The sequence below is a fragment of the Rana temporaria genome, chromosome 11, assembly GCF_905171775.1.
Source record: "Rana temporaria chromosome 11, aRanTem1.1, whole genome shotgun sequence".
Taxonomy (NCBI): domain Eukaryota; kingdom Metazoa; phylum Chordata; class Amphibia; order Anura; family Ranidae; genus Rana; species Rana temporaria.
The window spans coordinates 48256568-48281499 of NC_053499.1; the positions used below are offsets into that span (position 1 = coordinate 48256568).

Below are 24932 nucleotides of genomic sequence, written 5' to 3' on the forward strand. Positions count from 1 at the left end.
CCGCCACTGATTATGAGTATGTGTGAGTGAGATTGGGCAAAGAAATAGTGGACAAGTAAGGGTAGAATAAAGAGGAGAGATGTGGGAGTGTGGTGAGGGCAATGGGACTAAGTAAGGAGAAAAAGATAAGGGGAAAAGTGTGGATGAGAATCCAAAAAAGGAGTGACCACTTAGGGGCCATGAAACAAAGAAAACCAAAGAAAGGAAGAGAAATGTCCAGAAAAGGAAAGAGGAATTGGAAAACAAAAAGGTGAGTCAATACCTGGAGGTGGAAAGTAGTCCAAGAGCGTGGAAGTGATCCATGTAATGGGTATATAATGTGTGTGATGAACGGTCAGGGAGATGCCCATAAAAGTATCGCCACAGCCACACCCCCCTCTTCACACGGGCAGACATCCGGGAGAAGGCGGAATGCATATTTACTATTCAGAACGGAGTGCACTCCCTCAGTTGTACAAGATACACATTTACTAATTAAAATGGATACACCCCTGGAGTAAAATAAATATGAGGCATGAAATGTCTTTTGAACCCTGGACCTCTTGAAGGAAAGAACCTTGCTTCTCACTAAATGTTTCTTGTAGAAAAAGGATATGAGGGTAAAAGTTTTGACATATTGGAACAGCAGGGGCCCCTTAAACTTGGAGTTGAGGCAGGCCACTACTCTTTACCCTGCTAAGCCTGTGTTGATATCCCTCTCTCTCTCTCCCTGCCTCCCTCCTGTCCACTGACAAAGTTGAAATGACAGCCCTGCCGGTTAATGTAGCACTCTGCATTGACCTGCAAACCACTTGCCCAGAGGGAGGTTAAATAATAAGGATGGTTGGATTGTAATGGAGTACCCATTTACTTACCAATGTCCAGAAGGTGCATTTGCAGGCCCCTTTAGCTCCATTTCTTTCAACTTTCTGAATGTCCCCAGGGAAGGTGAGATTTTTTGCTTTTCTCCGCAAGCTGTTAAGAAAGGCCACATCTGGTGAGGCAAAGATTTTTTGTTCTGCAGCTTTTCTCCCTCTGTCAGAACCAGCGTGCTGACAGGCAGGCAGAAGTCTAATGGAATGCAGCTTCTCCAAAGACCTAGCTATTGTGGGGAGTGCCTCACCTGTGGTACTAGAGCTACCTTGGATTTCACGGAGTGGGATACTGTTTATGAGATTAAGCTCAAGTAACTGTTTTTCTGAACAGTTTTACTTAAGTATTGTTTCTCAGCGAGGCCCTTATGTTTAGCTGCAGAGTCTTAGGCCTCGTACACACGACAGAGATTCTCGGCAGAATTCACCGAGAAACTCGGTCAAAACCCGGATTCTGCCGAGAATCTCTGTCGTCTGTACAGTTTTGGCTCGATGGAGCCGCCGAGGAACTCGACGAGAAAATAGAGAACATGTTCTCTATTTTCTCGTTGTCCTCGTTCTTCTATGGGAGAAGCCGGCCCGCCGAGCTCCTCGGCGGCTTCATCCCAAAACTCGACGAGGAACTCGACGTGCCAAGCACGTCGAGTTCCTCTGTCGTGTGTACGGGGCCTCAGGCCGCGTACACACGATCAGTCCATCCTTCGGACCGTTGTCATCGGTTAACCGATGAACCTGACTGATGGTCCGTCGCGCCTACGCACCATCGGTTAAAAAACGATCGTGTCAGAACGCAGTGACGTAAAACACAACGACGTGCTGAAAAAAATGAAGTTCAATGCTTCCAAGCATGCGTCAACTTGATTCTGAGCATGCGCAGGTTTTTAACCGATGCTTTTGCATACTAACGATCGGTTTTGACCTATCGGTTACCAGTCCATCGGTTCAATTTTAAAGCACGTTCTAATTTTTTTGACCGAAGGATAACTGACCGATGGGGCCCACACACGATCGGTTTGGGCCGATGAAAAGGTCCTTCAGTCCGTTTTCATCGGTTTTGACCGATCGTGTGTACGAGGCCTTAGAGAGACTGTGTGATGTACCCACATTTCCCTGTTTCCCTGACTAATCTCCAGAGACATTGCTGTGAAGAGTCTGTGTTTGTTTCAGTGATCTTTTTTGTATTATTCTGCAATGTATGCATGCTTTTTGCTATTCTGGACCTGTTTTGCATTACTGACTTTACTTTGCACCTGTTTATCAAACTGCAAGTTCCAATTACTCTCTGTCTGATCATTGAACTGATTACTGATCCTGTTACAGAATTGTGTAATGACTGTCCACTTGAGTCTATGTTAGTGTTGGGTGAACAGTTCAAGCAAAGCAAAATTTCAGCCCGAATATAGCCTGGTGAGTGAAGACACAAATTTGTGGGTAGTTTGGCGGGATGTTCGCTCGCCGAGCGCTCCACAATGCACTGCATGCTTCACAGTGCATTCTATGGCCCTAAATGGATGAAACCTTGCACTTGACTGCTGGTCAGATGTAAGGCTTCTCCAATTAGCACTATCAGAGCCCTGATTGGGCAATGTGATGATTAGGGATGAGCTTCGAGTTTGAGTCGTACTCATGTTCGACTCGAACATTACCTGTTCGGCGAACAACGAACAATTAGGGGTGTTCGCGGCAAATTCGAAAAGCCGCAGAACACCCTGTTAAAGTCTATGGGAGAAATCTAAAGTGCTAATTTTAAAGGCTAATATGCAAGTTATTGTCCTAAAAAAGTTTTAAAAACGGCAGTTTTTTCAGGAGCAGTGAATTTAATAATGCTAAAAGTGAAACAGAAAAAAGTGAAATATTCCTTAAAATGTTGTACCTAGGGGGGGTGTAAAGTTAGCATGTGAAATAGCGCATGTTTCCAGTACTTAGAACTGTCCCTGCACAAAGTGTCATTTCTGTAAGGAAAAAAAGTATTTTAAAACCAGCTTTGCGGCTATAATGAATTGTCGGCTCTGGCAATTCAGAGCGAATTCATTCATAAAAAATAAAAAAAGTAGCGTGGGGGTCCCCCCAAATTCCATTACCAGGCCCTTCAGGTCTGGAATGGATATTAAGGGGAACCCCGCCGTCAAATTAAAAAAAAAATGGCGTGGAGTTCCCCCAAAAATTCACACCAGACCCCTTATCCGAGCACGTTAACCTGGCCGGCCGCAGAAAAGAGGGGGGGGAAGAGTGCGGCCGGATGTCCCCATGTTGAGGATGTCCCCATGTTGATGGGGACAAGGGCCTCATCCCCACAACCCTTGCCCGGTGGTTGTGGGGGTCTGCGGGCGGGGGGCTTATCAGAATCTGGAAGACCCCTTTAACAAAGGGGACCCCCAGATCCTGCCCCCCCTATGTGAATTGGTAATGGGGTACATTGTACCCCTACCATTTCATGAAGCAAGTGTAAATAGTTAAAAAAAACACACACCGTAGAAAAAAGTCCTTTATTAATAAAAAAAATTAAAATAAATCCAGCGGTGACACTCGTTCCCAGCTTCCTGCTCCAACGTTGTCTGTATCCAGCGACGGGTGCGGGTGATCTCCAGTCCAGCGATGAGAAGATCCATCCATCCAGAGCGCAGCATCGCCGACCTCCTCTCACCGATGGACACAGCCCAGCTAATGAGTGGCTGAAGCTGTAACATTTCTTATATAGGGGAGGCGTGGCCACCCGTCACGTGACCCCGCACCCTCTGACGCACCCTCTGCTACGTCACTGGGGAAGGCCAGCAAGGGGGAAGACTGGGCTTATAACTCATAACTTGCTTCTGAGCATGCGCAGGGTTTTTTCGTCGTTTTAGCCCACACACGATCATTTTTTACAACCCGAAAAACGGCATAGTTTAAAACAACGTTAAAAAATGCAGCATGTTCGAAAAAAAATTTGGTCGTTCTTCAGAACCTGAAAAATTATGTGAAGCCCAAATTTTAAAGAGCTCAGTTTGCTACTAGCGAGTTAGTGTGTATTGTGACTCTGAGTGTAGTGTATTGTTAGTATAGTGTGTGAATATTGTGTGTTCGTGTAGTGCAGTTTTTAACACAGCATTACTTAACATTTAGTGCTGCATACCCTTTTTTTTGGTTGCTGCATTTTTTTCTTCTTTTTTGTCCCCTGCCCCCCCCCCCCTCCCTTTTTTTATTGTCAGTTGCAGTTTTTCTGACTGCAATGCTGAGTTGGTCCTCACCAAACAACACGTTTCATTAAAAAAAGTGCATCCAATTACACATTTCCCAGTTTCTATTACATTTGGGTAATAAGCCCACCCCCCATCATGTCTGGGAGGCCAACAAGGAGAGGCAGACATTCCCATGCCACTAAGGGGACCAGCAGCATTTGTGATGTTGCCCATGCTATCCAGTCACAGCATGTAGAGGAGGTGGTGGACTGACTTACTAAACCATCCTCATCCTTCTCTATGACCCAAGCTGACACTAGTGCACATTTTGCCGCAGCTGCCAGAGCGGCTTATTCTGCCTCCTTATCCACAGCTACTCCTGCCATAGCCCCAGCATCACACATGGAGGAGTCAGCTGAATTATTTGAACACAGCACAAGCCACTTGCTTCTTAAGGTTGCACATACATTACTAGATTCTAATGTTGGCTCTGAGGTATGTGAAGGGAGTGACATAAGCCTCCAACAAGGGGAGAACACTGATAAGCAACAAATTAGCAGTCATGTTCCCCTAGCCGCGGCGTATTGCCAAGTTGGCTCCATTGATGATGAGGCTGGAGGGGATGATGATGAGGTCACTGACGCTAGTTAGGTGTCAGATAGAGCAGAGGAGGAAAGTGAGAGAGAGAAACAATCCCATCGAGGCAGGATGACCTCCAGAGGCAGCTATCATGGAAGAGTAGAGAGCAGCCACCCTATTTCATCAGATCGTGGAGCTGTTATCTCCCAGCCCACTTCCCACAGCTCAACTGAGTGGGCCTTTTTTAGCACATGTGCAGTTGATCATACTGTTGCAATTTTCAATCTCCGCCGCAAGCAGAACATAAACACCATCCATTTGGGTACCACATGCTTGACAAGGCATTTAACCTCCCACAACTCAGCCCATTGACAAGAGCACCTGAAAGCCACACACAAGGGACACAATTCTTCTCCTCCTCACTCCTCACCTTTCATGTCTACCCCTGCTATATTTTATGACCTCTTGGCAGCCTCCACTGACAGGGATGATGGTGTAGCCAAGGGTGTCACAGGTCCTTGCAACACATTTTCCAGCAGCACATCACCAGCTGTAGATTATAGCAGGCAAATTTATCTGCCCCAGTGGCCCCATAAACTTCCTGACATCCACATGCCAGCGCCTAATTTCCAGTTTGTCCAAATTGCTGGCTGTACAACCTCTGCCTTTCCGTCTGGTGGTGGATTCTGCCCCCTTCTGTGAATTTTCAGAATGTGCTATACCACAATGGCAGGTTCCCAGTCACTATTTCTTTGCATGTAAGGCCATTCCAGCTTTGTACCATCACATGGAAGGCAATGTTTTGGCATTATTGGGCAAGGTCACCTTACTGCTGACACGTGGTCCAGCAAGCAGGCCCATAGGTGGTTCACGCCATGGAAGCAGAGGGAGTGCAGGATGAAATATCTTGAGGACAACTTAAAGAGGAGTTTATGTAATGCCTTTTCAGGTAGGTTGCTAGTTTTGAGGCTTCTGTTGGTGAAAAGAGCAGCAGTGGAGAAGTGATGCATTTCAGAATTGTTTTAGTCCTTGGCCAGAACTTGCCCAGTATGCTATTGAGCTGCCAGGCTGCCCTGCACCCAGTGTGTTTTCTGAGCAGGCATTCAGTGCTGCCAGAGTTTTTATGATGGATCAAAGAGTGTGTCTGTCCCCAGACTCCGTTGACTGGCTGACATTTGTCAAAATGAATCAGTCTTGGATTAGCAGCAGCTATCAAGCCCCTGATGCCAATGTGGCTGATTAAGTGTTATTGGGATCTGGAATCTCTACAAGACTGTCTAGGCTACCTTGCTTTGTGGGTGTTGATTTTATCTTGAAGTATTTTTTTTGGTATAGGTTCCATGGGACCAATTAACACCCAAAGACCAATTTTTTAACAGGTGCATCAAATTTCTATTTTTTTATAGCAATGCCAATTCTTGAGTACAGTACAGTACCTCTGTAGGATTACAGTGTGAAAGGCCCCACCAACAATTTTTCCACACCTGTAACTTCTATCCAAAGTCTGTGGAGGAGACACAAGACTTTATATAAAAATAAATTGTTATTATTGGCCTAAGTGTACCATAATTTGGCTTCTTCACATAAGGCTTGCTGACTGTGGTGCAAAACTTTGTTATTTTCACCCAATGTCTGCCATAGAGACACCATAATTTATCCCAAAATTCTCTAATTTTGTTCTGAGTTCACTAAATTGTGGCCTCATCATACAGACTGGCTTCCCAAAGCTTGCAGGGAAAATCTAATTAAATGTCCAGATGTGCCACTTTACAGGAAGACTACGGGGACCCCCCAGGCACTATATTTAAATACATTTTTCATTTATACTGTTTCACTTTAAGCATCATTAAAATCACTACTTCTTTAACCACTTCCATACCAGGCACTTACGCACCTTCCTGCCCAAGCCAATTTTCAGCTTTCAGCACTGTCGCAATTTAAATGACAATTGCGCGGTCATGCTACACTGTACCCAAATGAAATTTTTATCATTTTGTTCCCACAAATAGAGCTTTCTTTTTTCTTTTCTTCTTCAAAAATGGGCACTGATAATGACAGCACTGATGGGCACCGATGAGGTGGCACTGATGGGCACCGATGGGGTGGAACTGATGGGCACGATAGGCGGCACTGATGGGCATTCATAAGCGGCACTGATGGGCACTCATAGGCGGCACTGATGGGCACGCTTTGCCGGCACTGATGGGCACTCATGGGTGGCACTTATGGGTGGCACTGATGGGTACTTATGGGTGGCACAGATGGGCACTGATAGGTGGGCACTAAGAGGTGGCACTGATGGACACTGAGGGGTGGCACTGATGGCATTGCTGGGCATCATTTCAGCCAGTGCCCATGTTGCCAGTCAGTCTGGGCACTGATTGGCATTGATTGTGTTAATTTTATTATTGGTGTTTTTTTTTGCTCTTTTGAGCACCAGGGGGCACTCCATGGTGGTCCAGTGTTGGCATCCGAGGGGGGGCTGCGCTGATAATCAATCAGCGCAAACCCCCCCTGTCAGGAGAGCCGCCGATCGGCTCTCCTCTACTCGCGTCTGTCAGACGCGAGTGAGGAAGAGACGATCAACGGCTCTTCCTGTTTACATCGTGATCAGCCGTGGTTGGACACGGCTGATCACGTAGTAAAGAGCCTCCGCCGGAGGCTCTTTACCGAGATCAGAGATGCAGAGTGTCAGACTGACACCCCGCATCACCGATTGCCGCGCTGCACGCCCCCACGGGCGCGCGCTGGCATAAAATCCTGCAGGACGTCAATAGACGTCCAGTCAGGATTTCACAACCACTTCCCGGACGTCAATTGACTATTGACCGGGCGGGAAGTGGTTAACCACTTTAATACAGGACATTTATATACCCTTCCTGCCCAGACCATTTTTCATCTTTCAGCGCTCTCACACTTTGAATGCCAATTTCTCATGCTATATAGTCTCCAAACAATTTTTTTTGCATTTTGTTCTCACAAACAGAGCTTTCTTTTTGCAATATAAGCAATAAAAGAGAGACAACTTTGAAAAAAAAAACCTTTTTTTTGTTTCTATCTTAAAATTTTGCAAAGAAATCATTTTTCTTCATAAATTTGGGCCAAAATGTATACTGCTACATTATCTTTTGTAAAAATAATCCAAATTAGTGTATATTATTTGGTCTCTGTGAATGTTAGAGTCTACAAGCTATGATGCAAATCATTGAAAATGTATCACATCTGATCACACCTGGTGTACTGATGGCCTATCTCATTTCTTGAGACCCTAACAAGCCAGGAAAGTACAAATACCCCCCAAATGACCCCTTTTTGTAAAGTAGACATTCCACAGTATTTCATAAGATGCATGGTGAATTTTTTGAAGTTGTAATTTTTTCCCACAATTCTTGGGAATATGACGATTTTTGTTTTTACACAAAATTGTCATAATAACAAGTTAGTTCTCTCACACAGCACATACTTACAATGACACCCCAAAATACATTCTACTGCTCCTTCTGAGTATGGCGATACCACATGTGTGAGACACAGCCTGGCCACATACAGAGGCCCAACATATAAGTAGCAACTCCAGGCGCTTTAGGAGCAGAAATTACACATCTCATTAGATGACAACCTATCACACTTTTTTTTTTTTTTATGTCAAATACTTTTATTCATTTTTTTCACAAAACAATAAATACAATCAATACAACATAAAATCAATATATACAGACTCACATCTACGGTCTCGATATGTACCCCTTCGATTAAAAAAGAAAAAAAAAAGAAAAGACAAATATAAACACTGTATCTTCTTCTACCACTACTACATTCTACTACTGGATTTCTCCGTCACATTCTGCCCCGGGGCCAGTCCTTCCCCTTCCGTCTCCCTGATAGATGACAATACCCACATAGGGAGGGACATAGGGAAAGAGAGAGACATAGGAGACAGCGGGAGAGGGGAGAGACAGACCGAGAGGAGGAGGGAGGAGAGAGAGAGGGGAAAAAAAAAAAAAAAAGGTAATAAGTCCCTCTAAAATATAGTGGGATATGTAGGGGTTAATTCCCCTAATTGTGTATTTACTTAGATATATAATAACAAAAGTGAATTATGAGGAACAAGAAGAAAAGAAAAGAGAAAGATAATTAAACTATAGGGGTTAATTCCCCTATATTGTGTATTTACTTAGGTGTAAAAAAAAAACAAATTCAGTATATACTACCCCATGAGAGGGAAAATAAACTAAAAAGACTTTCTTCTAAAAAAAAAAAAAAAAAAAAAAAAAAAAAAAAAAAAAAAAAACACGAAATCTTACTGAAATATGGTGAGGATTAGGGGTTACTTCCCCTTAATGTATATTTACTTAAGTGCGCCAAAACACGATGGGATTGTGAAGAAAAGGGAGTTCATTTAGAATACCAGTGAAAAGTAGAGGGGTTAATTCCCCTTATTGTGTATTTTCTTAAATATGTAAAAAAAAAAGAAAAAAAATAAATAAAAAAAAAAAAAAAAAAAAGAAAAAGAGGGGGGGAACACTTTCCCCTGTGAAGACCAAATAAGAGACATTAAGTCCTACTAGATATAGTGAGATATATAGGGGTTAAGTCCCCTAATTGTGTATTTACTTAAATATATAATAACCAAAGTGAATTATGAAGAACAAGAAGAGGAGAAAAAGGAAAAACGGTTAAACTATAGGGGTTAATTCCCTTTATTGTGTATTTACTTAGGTGTACATAAACATGGAGAGGAGAGAAAAAAGAAAAAAAAAAAAAAAAAAATATAATATAAAAAATAAAAAAAAATAAAAAAAAATTAAATATATACTACCCCATGAAAAAAAAATCTATCACACTTTTGAAGACCCTGGAGCACCAGGACAATGGAAACGCCCACAAAATGACCCCATTTTGGAAATCTAACACCCCAACGTATAATCCATGAGGCATAATGAGTCTTTTGAACGGTTCATTTTTCTCCAGAAGTTTTTGAAAAATTTGGAAAAAAAATTAAAACGCATTTTTTACACTAAATTGTCCATTTATAAGATATTTCTAACACACAGCATGTACATAGCAAACATGACACCCCAAAATACATTCTGCTACTCCTGAGTATGGTGATACCACATGTGTGAGACTTTTACATAGCCTGGCCACATACAGAAGCCCAACATTGAAGTAGAACCTTCAGGTGTTCTACAAGCATAAATTACACATCTCATTTCTCAACCACCTATTGCACTTTTGAAGACCAGGACAATGGAAAACACGCACTAAATGACCCCATTTTGGAAAGCTAACACCCCAACGTATAATCTACACATGTGTAAGACTTTTACATAGCCTGGCCACATACAGAGGTCCAGCCTCCAGGCGTTCTAGGAGCATACATTACACACACAAATCTCTGCCAACCTATCACATTGTTTAAGGCCCTTCATATTTCTAACCCATAGCATATACTGTACATACCAATTACAAACCAAAATTCCTCTGAGCAAAGAGTAAACAAAAGATTACCTGCGGTTTTAGTAGTGAAATGGTCCACAGAGATGAGCATCGGTCCAGGTAACAGGCAGGGATGTGGTCAGCATGCAGCAGGGGGCTGGAGCTGGGAGTCTTTGCCTTCGTACACACGAAAGGCATTTACAGTACCTGTCCGCGAGAATGTGTTTCCAGCACGATCGCATCGCGCTGGTTCGCGGCGACAGGGTGCTGAAATCCCGAGCTCGCTGAAAAAGGAAAAACACATTACAGCAAGCACGAGATAGAAGCGACGAGGATCCGACTTGGATTCCTGCCAATTCCAGACACTGTGTTTGGTATGAATCATGAGGGGAACCTCCATGCCAAATTTTAAATAAAAAACCGGCATGGGTTCCCCTCAAGGAGCATACCAGGCCCTTGGGTCTGGTATGGATTGTAAGGAAAATCCCCCTATGCCGAAAGAACTGCATGGGGGCTCCCCCAAAATCCATACCAGACCCTTATCCGAGCACGCCGCCAGGCCAGGCAGGAAAGGAGTGGGGATGAGCGAGCGCCCCCCCCTCCTGAGCCTTACCAGGCCACATGCCCTCAACATGGGGGGTGGGTGCTTTGGGGCAGGGGGGCATCCTTCGCCCCCCCACCCCAAAGCACCCTGTCCCCATGTTGATGAGGACAAGGGCCTCTTGGTTGTCGGGGTCTGTGGGCGAGGGCTTATCAGAATCCGGGAGCCCCCTTTAATAAGGAGGCTCCCAGATCTCGGGCCCCACCCTAGGTGAATGAGTATGGGGTACATCGTACCCCTACCCATTCACCTGGAGGAAAATGTAAAAAAAAAACACACTACACAGATTTTTAAAGTCATTTATTAGTCAGCTCCAGGGGTCTTCTTGTGACTTCGGGGGTCTTCTTCCAACTTCTCCACTCTCCAGGGGTCTTCTTTCGACTTCTCCGCTCTTTTCTTCTGCTCTCTGGTGTCGTCTCCACGGCCCCCGGGTTCTTCTCCCGCTCTCCGGTGCCTTCTTCCTTCTGCCTGGCTGCTCTGCAGACCCCCGGAGCTGACTAATAAATTACTTTAAAAACCTGTGTAGTGTGTTTTTTTACACTTTTCCTCCAGGTGAATGGGTAGGGGTACGATGTACCCCATACTCATTCACCTAGGGTGGGGGGCCGGGATCTGGGGGCCCCCTTATTAAAGGGGGCTCCCGGATTCTGATAAGCCCCTGCCCACAGACCCCGACAACCAACGGCCAGGGTTGTTGGGAAGAGGCCCTTGTCTCCATCAACATGGGGACAGGGTGCTCTGGGGTGGGGGGCCGCAGGGCGCCCCCTTCCCCCATGTTGAGGGCATGCGGCCTGGTACGGCTCAAGAGGGGGGCGCTCGCTTGTCCACACTCCTTTCCTGACCGGCCAGGTGGTGTGCTCGGATAAGGGTCTGGTATGGATTTTGGGGGAACCCCCACGCAGTTTTTTCGGCGTAGGGGGGTTCTTCTTACAATCCATACCAGACCCAAGAGCCTGGTATACACCTGGAGGGGAACCCATGCCGGTTTTTAATTTAAAATTTGGCGTGGCTCATGATTCATACTAAACACAGTGTCTGGAATTGGTGGGAATCCAAGTCGGATCCCCGTTCATTCTAAGTCGGAGTATGTCGGCTTTTTCCCTCTGGGTTGGCTCCCGCGACAGGGCTCGTAGGTGGTCAATCTCGCCGAGAAATGCAGCGAGATTGACACAATATCGCGGTCACCTACTGTACATATCCGGAGGAGCTTTCACAGAGCTTGTTGATCTTCAAGCCATACCTTGCCCCCTTAAACTGGGAATATACTGCTTGATTCCCAGCCGGCCTGTGAAATGGACCAGGGATTCGTCCACAGAGATGTTCTGGTCAGGGATGTAAAGTTCGGCAAACCTCTTATTAAAAAAATCAATTAGGGGCAAATTTTTTACAATTTATCAAAGTCCGAATGATTTCGGGGGGGGGGGCATTGCGAGTTATCACTGAAATGCAGGAACTGCATGATCATGTCATAGTGGCACCTGGAGATCACAGCTGAAAAAATTGGCATATGGTGGATGGGCTTGGTAGACCAATATGAATGCAGTTCATTTTTTTGTAAGCCCCATGTTGAGCGTAAAGGGCTAAAAACAATCTAAGCTCCTCCACTGTTAGGGGTCTCCATTCAAAAGGGTGGGCATAGCATGAGTTGGAGTTGTTTTGTATGTAATGACGGGCAAAAAGATTTGTTTGGTCCACGATTGCAGAGAAACCTTTGGTGTTGGCCTGCACATCTGGCCTACCTAGAAGGCAGCCACAATGGGTTGGCCAAGGCATCCAGTAGATGGGTTTGGGCACTACTTCTTCGGCATGGAATTCCAGAGCTTGTACTGGGCCTTTCCTCTTGGAGTCTAGCAGCGCTTGTACTGGGCCTCTCCTCCTGGGGTCTAGCAGCACTTGTACTGGGCCTCTCCTCCTGGGGTCTAGAGCCATTTGGCATTTGCTGATTGACCATTAGGGTGTCTGGCACTGCTGGTAGCTGCCTGAAGTTCAGACCGTCTTCTTTTTGGACGGACTACTTACTCCTCTGATTCGGATGTACTGCCTTTGGGGGGTTTGTATTGCGAACCAGAATCAAAACTGGAATCAGAACTGTACTGGGGCAGTGAGAGCTCCCCGCTGCTCTCATTGGTCAGGGTTAGCATTTGGCATGCCTCTTCTGGGGTGTATACTTTTCTGGACATGGTGGCTGTATTACAGGGATGCACGACAAGAACTAATGGGCTGTATGTCAGCTAGAAATTGGCTGCACATCAGGCACTGCTGGGCTCAGGTACTCAGACGGGGTGAGAGGTACTCCTGATGGGGGTGACAGGTACTCAGGTACTCCTGATGGGGTGCCAGGTACTCAGGTACTGTTGATGGGGGGTGACAGGTACTTAGGTACTCTTGATGGGGGCGACAGGTACTCAGGTACTTTTGATGGGGGGTGACAGGTACTTCTGATGGGGGTGACAGGTACTTCTGATGGGGGTGACAGGTACTCTTTATTTGAGGGGGGAAATCTGGGTACAGTAGTGATAATTAGTAATACTGTAACTCACTGTTATGATTTCTCCTTCTCACACTGGATCAGTGTGTGAGGAGGAGAACCCAGCAACAGCAGTTACAGTCTGCTTTGTTTACACTTGTGACCGGCTGTGATTGAACACAGCCGGTTACGTGGTAAAGAGCCAAATTAAATTTGCTCTTTACCCTGATCGGGCTGGGCTTTGTCCAAGGGACGAGCCTCGTCCCTGATAGCCGCGCTGCACGCCCCGGGGGCGCACACGAGCGGCGTGCACGCTGTACCTATGCAAAGTGACCGGCTGTGATTGGATACAGATGGTCACGTGGCAAAGAGCCAATTTCATTGGCTCTTTACCCCGATCAGGGATGGGCTGTGTCCGAGGGACACGCCTTGTCTCTGATCGCCACGCTGCCCAGGGGCCCGCAGTAGCGGCAAGAAGCGGTGGACGTCATATGACGTCCACCCAGAGGGAGAGAAGGTTCCTGTCTGCGTCATTTTACTATGGGTCGGTAAGGAACTGGTTAAAAACAATATTTTTTAAAAGTTAAAAAGTGTTTTCATTGGTACATGTGCACTAGGGTAGTACCTTAGCCCCCATACCCTTTTTATGGACAATAACTTGCATATAAACCTTCAAAATTGGCACTTTAGAATTTTGCTGTTTGGGCCCCATAGACTTCAATGGGGTTTGTCATTCGGGCTTTGAACTTTTGCGATGTTTGAGAGTTCTGGTGCAAACTGAACTGGGGGGTATTTGGCTTATCTCTAGTCTATGTGCATAGCTTAGGCCAGTGGTCCCCAAACTAGGGCCAGATGCAGCCCTTTTGCTTTCATTTATCTGGCCCCTGGCACACTTTTCCTCCCTCTAACGCAAAAAGGATACATTTTTCCCATGGGACATTGAAGGGCAATAACCATAACTTTTATGTAAAAAATGTAACAAAGCTGTATGTCATAGATAAATAAAAACAAGACTTAAAACCATCATGGCTGGTGACCTTTTGTATACATAGAACCACATGTTAAAAAATACGCATAAGCATTCTCCACTAGGGAGCATTACATAATCACAAAATACATACGGTACAGTAAATTACACCACAATCACCCAATATGTTTCAAAGTAGTTCCTTTGTCCTCTTCTTCAGGGGTATATGACAGATTCATAGAATCAGTTACGCATAGATATGGCTAAGATCCGACAGGTGTAACTGTGTTACATCGTTGGATCTTATTTGTAATTTAAAAATGGCGCGGGGGGCGTTCCCGCTGATTTACGTTGAATAATATGTTAACAGCAAGATACGCGAATTCACGAACGTACGCGGACCCGACGCAGTGTTGTTACGATGTTTCCGTAGCGGCTTTCCCGGCGTATACTTACCCCTGCTTCTATGAGGCGCAGCCAATGTTAAGTATAGCCGTCGTTCCTGCGTCGATTTTGAATTTTTTTACGTCGTTTGTGTAAATCGTTCTGTAATACGGATGGACGTCGTTTACGTAAGCGTCAAAACCACTAACGTCCTAGGGACGTCAGTGGGAGCAATGCACGGCGGGAAATTCACGGACTGCGCATGCTCATTTAAATCAGCGCGGGGACGCGCCTGATTTAAATAGTACACTCCCCCTAGCCGCGGAATTTGAATTCCGCCGGGGGATTTGCGATACGCCGCCGCAAGTTTGGAGGTAAGTGGTTAGTGAATTACCCACTTGCCTCTCAAACTTGCGGCAGGGTATCTTAAATCAGATAGATCACGCGGATCTAAAGATCCGCTGATCTACCTGAATCTGGCCCTATGGGTGCATCGATTTTAATAATGCTTAAAGTGAAACGATAAAGTGAAATATTCCTTTAAATTTTGTACCTGGAGGGTGTCTATAGTATTGTAAAGTAGCGCATGTTTCCCGTGTTTTTTTAACAGTTCCTGCACAAAATTACATTTCTAAAAGGAAAAAAAGTAATTTAGAACTACTCGCGGTCACGGCTATAATGAATTATCGGGTCCCGGCAATACGGATAAAAGTCATTGAAAAAAATTGCATGGGTTCCCCCCCAGTCCATTACCAGGCCCTTTGGGTCTGGTATGAATATTAAGCTGTTCCCGAGCGGTGCACGACTATGTACGTCGACAGAATGGCACGGCTGCGCATATGGGTGTACAGGTACACCCCCTTTAATTTGCGAGCTGTGTTGTGCCGTGAGCTCTGTGACTGCGGGACTCAAGGACCTGATCACCGACCAATGTCCCGCGATCGGGTCACAGAGCTGAAGAACGGGGAGATGTTAGTTTAAACACAACATCTCCCCGTTCTGCCTAGGTGACATTGTCACTGATCGTGTTCCCTGTCATTGGGAACAACGATCAGTGACGTGTCACGGCAAGTCACTCCCCCTAATAGTTACTAGCACTCCCTAGGACACACTTAACCCCTTCAGCGCCCCCTACAGGTTAACCCCTTCACGGCCAGTGTAATTTTTACAGTAATCAGTGCATTTTTATAGCACTGATCGCTGTAAAAATGACAATGGCCCCAAAGTGGTGTCAAAAGTGTCCGATGTGTCCGCCATAATGTCGCAGTCACGATAAAAATCGCTGATCGCCGCCATTACTAGTAAAAAAAATATTAATAAAAATGCCATAAAACTATCCCCTATTTTGTACACTATGGCCCGGATTCAGAAAGCAGTTACGATGGCGTATCTCCAGATACGCCGTCGTAACTCTGAGTTCGGGCTGTCGCATCTCGGCGTCTGATTCATACAATCAGATACGCTTCAATGTTGCCTAGATACGAGCGGTGTAAGTCTCCTACGCCGTCGTATCTTAGGGTGCAATATTTACGCTGACCGCTAGGGGCGCTTCCCTAGACTTCCGCGTCGAATATGCAAATTAGGTAGATACGCCGATTCAGAAACGTACGTCCGCCCGGGGCTTTTTTTACGTCGTTTACGTTAGGCTTTTTCCAAAGTAAAGTTACCCCTGCCATATGAGGCGTATCCTATGTTAAGTATGGACGTTGTTCCCGCGTCTAATTTTAAAAAATTTACGTTGTTTGCGTAAGTCGTTCGCGAATAGGGCTGTACGTAAGTTACGTTCACGTCTAAAGCATTGAGGATTTGCGGCGTAATTTCGAGCATGCGCACTGGGATTCTTTCACGAACGGCGCATGCGCCGTTCGAAAAAAAGTCAATTACGTGGGGTCACAGTTCATTTACATAAAACACGCCCACATCATCCACATTTAAATTAGGCGGGCTTACGCCGGACCACATACGTTACGCCGCCGTAACTTAGGGCGTAAGTTCTTTCAGAATACGGAACTTGCGCCCTAATTTACGCGGATACATTACGCCCGCCAAGAGATACACCATTGTATCTGAATCCGGGCCTATAACTTTTGCGCAAACCAATCAATAAACGCTTATTGCGATTTTTTTTTTTTATACCAAAAATAGAAGAATACCTATATCGGCCTAAACTGAGCAAAAAGTTTAAAATATTGCATTTTTTTCAAAATTTACGCTCTATTTTTGTTTATAGTGCAATAAATAAAAAGCGCAGAGGTGATCAAATACCACCAAAAGAAATCTCTATTTGTGGGAAAAAAGGACATCAATTTTGTTTGGGAGCCACTTCGCACGACCGCACAATTGTCAGTTAAAGTGACACAGTGCCGAATCGAAAAAAATGGCCGGGTCTTTTTACCAGCCAAATGGTCCGGGACTTAAGTGGTTAAGCGGAACCCCGCACCAAAAAAAAATGCATGGGGGTCCCCCCAAATTCCATTACCAGTCCCTTTAGGTATGGATATTAAGTTGGGACAAGTTCTTTAATAAAAAAATAAAATAAATTCCAGTGTCGTAATCCTTCTACGAGTTTTACCCGCTTCTACGAATAATACCGCTTCCATAGGACCCGTCTGACAGCTCTTTTATAACTGAGGGCGGGGCCACCCGTGACGTGGATGGGTGACTCCACCCCCCTCTGGCACAATGGGGGGTTCCAGCGGTTTCCCTGTGGCATCACGGGTGACCCCGCCCCCCTCTGATGCAACTTGAGTTTCCTGTGACATGTCAGAGGGGGCGGGGTCACCCGTGACACCACAGGGAAACCACCGGAAACCCCCGTTGCATCATCACCTGTGACGTGGATGGGTAACCCAGCCCTCGGTTATAAAAGAGCTGTCAGACGGGTCACACGTCATTCAGCCGGGAGCCTCCTACGGAGGCGGTATCGTTCATAGCGGCGGGTCGGACTCTTAGAAGGATTACGACGCTGGAATTTTTTCCCCGTTACCAATTCACATAGCGGGGATGGGATGTGGAGGTCCCCTTTGTTAAAGTGGGTTCCAGGTTCCGATAAGCCCCCCGCCCGCAGACTAGCACAACTACCGGGCAAGAGTTGTGGGGATGAGGCCCTTGTCCCCATCAACAAGGGGACATCCTCCCCATGTTGAGGGCATGTGGCCTGGTACGGTTCAGGAGGGGGGGCGCTCTCGTCGCCCCCTCTTTTCCTGAGGCCTGCCAGATTGTGTGCTCGGATAAGGGTCTGGTATGGATTTTTGGGGGGACCCCCACGCATTTTATTTTTTATTTTGGTTCTTGACATTTTTTTCAATGACTTTTATCTGTATTGCCGGGGACCCGACAATTCATTATAGCCGCGAGTAGTTTTAAATTACTTTTTTTCCTTTTAGAAATGTAATTTTGTCCAGGGACTGTTAAAAAAACACGGCAAACATGCACTATTTTACAGGCATCCTATAGACGCCCCCAGGTACAAAATTTAAAGGAATATTTCACTTTTATTGTTTCACTTTAAGCATTATTAAAATCACTGCTCCCGAAAAAACGTTAGTTTTTAAACTTTTATTTTGCATTGATACATGTCTCCTGGGGCAGGACCCGGGCCCCAAACACTTTTTATGACAATAACTTGCATATTAACTTTTAAAATGAGCACTTTCTCCCATAAACTTTTAAAGGGTGTTCCGCGGCTTTCGAATTTGCCACGAACACCCCAAATTGTTTGCTATTCGGCGAACAGCCAATGTTTGAGTCAAACTCATGTTCGACCCAAACATAAAGCTCATTCCTATTTGTTACATAGAAGTTATGGTTACTGCCCTTCAAACCCACATGGAAAGCATGTATCCTTTTTGATAATACATATAGGAATGTCGGCAGTAACATTTTTGGATCTCTATACCATTTTCAACTGATATTCCTTCCTCTGACACCAACAGTGGGGCATGACTCCTTCCACTGACACCAGTGATGAGGCATTAGTCCTCCCACCGATATTCCTCTTACTGACACCAATGATGGGGCAGTATTCCTCCCACTGACACCAACAATGGGTAATAATTTCTCCCACTAATACCAGTGGTGGAGCACTATACGTTCCACTGACATTAACAATAGGGCATAATTGTTCCCATTGACATCACTGATGGGGCACTATTCTTTGCACTGACACCAACAATGACATACTGTTCTTCCTGCTGAAACCAACGATGGGGCATTATTGTTCATACTAATACCAAAGATGGGCTACTAATCCCCCACAGTCATGCCAGAATATTTTCTACACCCACTGACGATAATCCAGCCACCACAAGAAAATTGGGGAATGCTGAGACCCTACCTAAAGGGGAAGTTGTTCACAAAAAATGCCAGTTGGGGGTAAAGGACATGTCAATATTGCTTGTAGCTGATTTTTCCTTAATATCGACTTACCACTTACCCTGGTCTGCACTTTGACTGTAGGGAGGTGGACATTTTGATAGCAGACATAGGCTTTGATTCCCATATGTCAGAACTGCCTCTGATGAAGGATCTGATAAGTGGGGGATAATGACCAAGAAAGGTATAGCAAGCACAGTTCCACAGAATGAATAAAGCAGATGCAGGATGATGTATGCACTACAGGCCCAAACTTTCTAAGCAAAGGGACAGTTTTCTGTCTGTCAGAATTTAGTGGCGGCCAGACTGTGGCTGGTGGAAGTAGAAACTGCCTTAGTGTCAATGGGAGTAAACAATTTATCAGACCTGGTGATCAGTTGGGGTAAAAAAAATTACAAAGCACATGTGGTTAGAAGGAGGAGGGATAATGCCCCATCATTGGTATTGGTGAGAGGAATAGTGCCTATTCATTGGTGTCAGTGGTAGAAATAGTGCCCCATTGTGGGTGTCAATTGGAAGAATAGTGCCCCACTACTGGTTTCAAAGGAAGGAATGGTGCCTCAACCTTGTTGACAGTGGGAGAAATAGTGACCCAAAGGCAAAAGGCAAAAAAAAAGGCCACATCCGGCCCATGGGCCACAGTTTGGAGACCACTGCCTTAAATGATTGCACACTGCAGATACAGTATAAGACTATAAAACTGCAGAATAGGAATGTCTAGGCTATGAAGCTTATTTACTTAAGGTTTCGAGAATGGTCACACGATAAATTGTGTAAGGATTCAATTCAATTATCCAGTCATGTGAAAATAAAATTTTTGTTTACTTATTTTATCTGCACATGAATTGATAATTGACACGCACTGGTGGTTCTACCATTATAGGGGGTTACTGTAAATGTCACTTGTGAAAGATCTATTTTGCATTTTATTTTAAATGTTCTTCTTGCCTTTTATTTATAGCCTGGCTCTCCAATATATACTGCTCCAAATATCTGCCATGAGTGCAAATGTACTTCTATGGTTAGCAGCTCAACACTACTGTATGACATTAATTGCCAAGCCATTATCTGCAATACCACATGTGGCCTGGTAAGTAGAATTGTCCTGTTAATAATTTTATTGCTTGAATCAAGTGTAGATTGTGTTTTTTTCCCCCCTAATTATTTGTTTTTATTTCTTATTTTCTTCCTTTATTATTTAAGTTGTGATTTTTATTTTATCTTTGTTTAGGCAATTTTATAAATCAACAACTGCAATTTATTGAAGTGTTTTAATAACTGTTGTTTTTTTGTATATGGCAATGTACACTCCAATCTGTTTACAATAAATGTGAACAATTAACAATAATGCTGCAACTTAAAATGTGAGACACACACAAAAAATAGACATACAGTATAAAAAACAAGCTGCGCAAATGAACGTGAAAATATCCAAGAAAAACAATATAACCAAGTAAGTGAATGCATATATTGTCGATATTCCTGATATCATAACACAAAACAGGTATCCCTATTTGCAGTAAATTAGAATGTGTCCAAATACAAAATGAACAAGTGAATGTTCTGTTTTTCAAAAAAACACATCAGATGATGATCAAAAATGGCTAAAGATGTACAGTCCTCCCATAGGTAAGTTGGTGACTTCAAACCAGAGCAAACCAAAGAAAAGTGATGTAATAGGAAAGAAATCCTCCACCTTCTATATAACTGCCTCTTACTGAAGATGAAGATCCCAACTAGAGATCTTCTGTAGATGTATGGCCTATAACCCGGCCTAAGGGTCTATGCGACTGGATGTCGTTTCTTCGGCAATAAATCGTTCCCCAACCACTCACAAGCAGTCATGTATGATTATAGCCAGATGAGGAAGGAAAGAAAGGCCAACATAGCGTAATCCAGTAAACATTTAATATAAAAATTGGTTAAAATTGCACTTACAGTGTGAAGATAAAAAATCGCATGTGAAAATTGTATAGCCGGCCAGCCGGCTAACACAGCCCATTCACTCTGGGACTCTCTTGTGTAGTGATGACGTCAGCACATCGCTTCTCCCTTCGTCCTGGGGCACGAGCGGCGTGCTGACTCACCGCTATTTATATCTCCAATAAAGGCAGGACAGCCCCCATCTGAGCTCCCAGAATCCCAATGACCAAAGTTGCCATATTGGATAAGGGAAAAATGCCCTTAAAGCACTAAACCACTGGGTGCCCCCGTCCCCCTTTCTCCTCATCACAACGAGAATTCTTACACAAACTTACCGACAGGTAGGAGGGACAGAGAGTGTGTAAATAGATGTAGCACTTACCCCCAAAGGAGCCGCTGATTGTTTTGGGATCGGTGTATTAAGTTACCCGGCAATGTGTCTAGGGGTGATAGCAGTGAGCCTAAACAGTGAGCGAATGTCCAGACAGTGAATAAAGAGTTTTCCAATGCTTTATTTCCAGGCCAACACGGCCAACATCAACAATAAGCGGGAAGAACAGGTTGATGAAGGAAAAGAAGAACCTTGTAGTATCAGGCCTGGATATTATTTGAGCAGCCCTTGCTCAATAGAGTACTAAATTATAACACGTCGCCACTCTTAGCTGGAGTTGGTAAAGTGCCCCCGGACAGACCCCTCTCACAGGCCTGGCAGCCGAAGCATCACTTAGGATTTTCTGGGAGGAACAGGTCTCTCTCACAGACCTGGCTCTAGGGCCTCTGCCACAGACCAATTACTTTAGAAGAACTAGATGGATGAACAGAGCAAATCCTCCCAGTGGAATTTTAGCATAGGTCACCGGGTGACAGCAAAGCGTACCTGTCAGCATTCCGGTCACCAGATCCCCGAATCGGACGACACTCTGCCTGGAAGCCTTTCAATAGAACCGGGAACCCAGTAGATTTCTGGAGTCTCATTTAACCTCCGGATGAGGGTTTGTGTAGTCTGCAATTTTGGCCTGGAGGGCGAAGATTTTAGAACACATGACACCTGTCACAGATATACCCTTCCCCAGCATGCCTTGTGAGGGAAAAACTCCTCTAATTGGCTGCTGAGGAAAACTCACTCTGCCAGAATCCCACTGGTGCCAACTGCTGGCCAGGGATGGTAACGCATCCCTGGAGCACAGACTGACCCAGTGGACCTTTCTGGAATGACAGAAGTCACAATTTTAATAAAATTGTGAATGGGAGCAAAATAACTCTCCCATTCCCCACTAACTTTAGCGTAGTGCCCATAGTGAAAGTAAGGGGGCGCTACATAGATATAAATTTAAATTATAAAATTACATCCATCATCCTGCGATCACAAATGGTTGGCCATAGCTGCGCTGTCCCATAAGCCGCCATTATAATTATGGGCATCTGCCCTTAAATTGCTAAAAACAATAAAAGGACTCAAAATTAACCGGATCCTAAAGTGAATATTACTCACATGCATGAATAGTGTCTGAGCCGCATGTAGATTTGGTAATAGAGCCGGCAGATCGCTCTGTATACTTCACTCTGTAACCCGGAAGTCCACGAGTCATGTGACAGTAACTTGGAAGTCCACGAGTCATGTGACACAGTAACCCAGAAGTCCACGAGTCATGTGACACAGTAACCCGGAAGTCCACGAGTCATGTGACACAGTAACCCGGAAGTCCACGAGTCATGTGACACAGTAACCCGGAAGTCCACAAGTCATGTGACACAGTGACCTGGAATTCCATGAGTCATGTGACACAGCCGCCCTATTAGGAACACTCTGCATCCCTGCGGCTAGAATCACCATATGCAAGATGGGCAAAACTGCCCTTACTGATAGAAAGGCACTATATGCCTCCGTTCCGAACCCAAAAACGATACACGTCCTCCTCCCATTTGACCATAAATAAATTGGCCAGGCTAGGGGCCAAATGGGAGGAGGACATCATCTATAAGGACCGTAGTCCTTATCTAACCCTATGGGCGAGATATATTGATGACGTCCTCCTCCTATGGGATGGCACTGCCCCACAGCTAGATGAATTCTTTCTCTTTATCAATGACAACAATAGAGGTATTCGTTTTGTACATGAAGCCAGCTAGAAAAAAGTCAACTTCTTGGATCTCACAATTAGTAAAAGTGAGACAGGCTTCAAAACTACATCCTATTTTAAGCCATTTTAAGCTCGTCCACATTGGTCCTCGGCGCTGTTTTTTTATTTATTTGGTGCCATTTTCTTGTGGCCACGCTGTGACGCAGGTACCTAATGTGGGCGGCTATTTTCTAGTAGCTCAGCGCTCCTTTTCCTGAGGTGGCCAGTGGCCATCTTTGAGTGTATTTTTACACAGGTTTTGGCCTCTAGTGCTTAGGGTGCTTTATGAATGGCGTGAACAGCGCAGTTTTTACCTCAGAGACACTCAGTCACTAATTGTGTAGTACAGGAGAGCAGACAGCCGCGCTGTGCAGCTTCTTGTCAGGGTGGTGAGTCCCCTGGGATACCCCTTTTGGTCAGTACAGTGAGGAGGGTGGATCTCTCTCTTTTTGTGTGCACTTGTACATTGACTTTTGTCCCTGAGGAAAGTCAGGTAAGCGGGTCAGCATGGCGTCAGAAGCTAGCGCTTCTTCCCCAGACATTCCAGTGGTGACAACCGGTGCCCCTGCACCTGCGGTCCCTGTGGACACTTGGTCGGCAGTCTTGGAATCATTTGTTGCCAGGGTGGAAGCGGTTTGTGGGCGCAAGGGGGGTAAAAACGCCCCCTCCCCCACCATCTCCTGGGGATAGCTCTGACTCTGACTTTGGCCTGGCTGCAGCCCAGGGCCCTGGTTTTGAGGTATCAGAGGATGCGGACCAGGACCTTTCGGACAGTGAGGAGGACGCCAGGTCCGGGTCAGCGCAAGACAAGGCCTTTGTTGGAGCTCTTATCACCGCAGTGCGGGACACTCTTAAATTAGAGGATACTGCCGGCACATCTGCTGAGGGGTCAGTCCCTTTTGGGTCCCACAAGCAGGCCCGCACTGATAAGGTGTTTCCTTATGTGCCCTTTTTTGATAAGTTCATAGATAAGGAATGGGAAGGACCGCAGAGGACCTTTGCGCTCCCTAAGCGCATGGCGGTCCGTTACCCCTTTGAGGAGAGCCTTTTAAAAAATGGGCCTCTCCCCCGGTTGTGGACCCCCCGGTATACAGGTTGAACAAGACAACCACGATTCCGGTTGAAGGAACTCCTGCTTTTAAGGACCCCGCTGACAGGAGGTCTGAAGCGGTAGGTCGGTCCATTTTTTCTATGCTGGGTTCAGCATTACGGCCTATTCCAGCTACGGGAACTGGTGTCACAGACACTTACTGAATGGGCACGACTATTGCACCAGGAGTTGGAGGAGCATCATGCTCCTCCAGGATGTGTGGAACTGGCTGACCAGTTAGTGCATGGCCTCAAGTATGTCTGCGATGCAGCCCTGGATGCAGCTCCCTTGATCTCTAGAGCCTCAGTATCTGCGGTGGTTCTGCGACGTCTTATTTGGCTTAAGGTCTGGTCTGCAGACCAGGCTTTCAAGAAGACCAGGCTTTCTGCAGATCTCATATTTAAGAGGACCTGTCATGCTTTTTTCTATTACAAGGGATGTTTACATTCCTTATAATAGGAATAAAAGTGATCAATTTTTTTTTTCAGTGTAAAAAGTAATAAAATAAATAAAAATAAATAAGAAAACAAAAAAAAATGTTTTAAAGCGCCCGTCCCGACGAGCTCACGCGCAGAAGCGAACGCATACGCGAGTAGCGCCCGCATATGAAAACGGTGTTCAAATCCCACAAGTGAGGTATCGCCGCGATCGTTAGAGCGAGAGCAATAATTCTAGCCCTAGGCCTACTCTGTAGCTCAAAAAATGCAATCTCTAGAATTTTTTAAACATCGCCTATCGAGATTTTTAAGGGTAAAAGTTTGACGCCATGCCTCGAGTGGGCACAATTTTTAAGCGTGACATGTTGGGTATCATTTTACTTGGCGTAACATTGTCTTTCACAATATATAAAAAAATTGGGCCAAATTTATTGTTGTCTTATTTTTTAATTCAAAAAAGTGAATTTTTTCCAAAAAAAGTGCGCTTGTAAGACCGCTGCGCAAATACGCTGTGACAAAAAGTATTGGAATGACCGCTATTT

The 24932-nt window shown here is 45.2% G+C and overlaps 1 protein-coding gene and 1 long non-coding RNA gene across 2 annotated transcripts in view; both read left to right on the plus strand.

Annotated features, from left to right (window-relative positions):
• LOC120917306 overlaps positions 1-19905 on the plus strand; it is a 29770-nt gene extending 9865 nt beyond the window's left edge. The window contains exon 3 of the long non-coding RNA XR_005744184.1: positions 19782-19905. This is a non-coding gene — a long non-coding RNA (uncharacterized LOC120917306). The remainder of the gene's footprint in view (positions 1-19781) is intronic.
• Positions 19906-23370: 3465 nt separating this feature from the next.
• The window catches only part of LOC120916792 (mucin-2-like), a 59739-nt gene continuing 58177 nt past the window's right edge, over positions 23371-24932 (plus strand). Inside the window, exon 1 of the mRNA XM_040327728.1 lies at positions 23371-23496. Within this exon, the coding sequence (XP_040183662.1) occupies positions 23371-23496 (126 nt within the window). The remainder of the gene's footprint in view (positions 23497-24932) is intronic.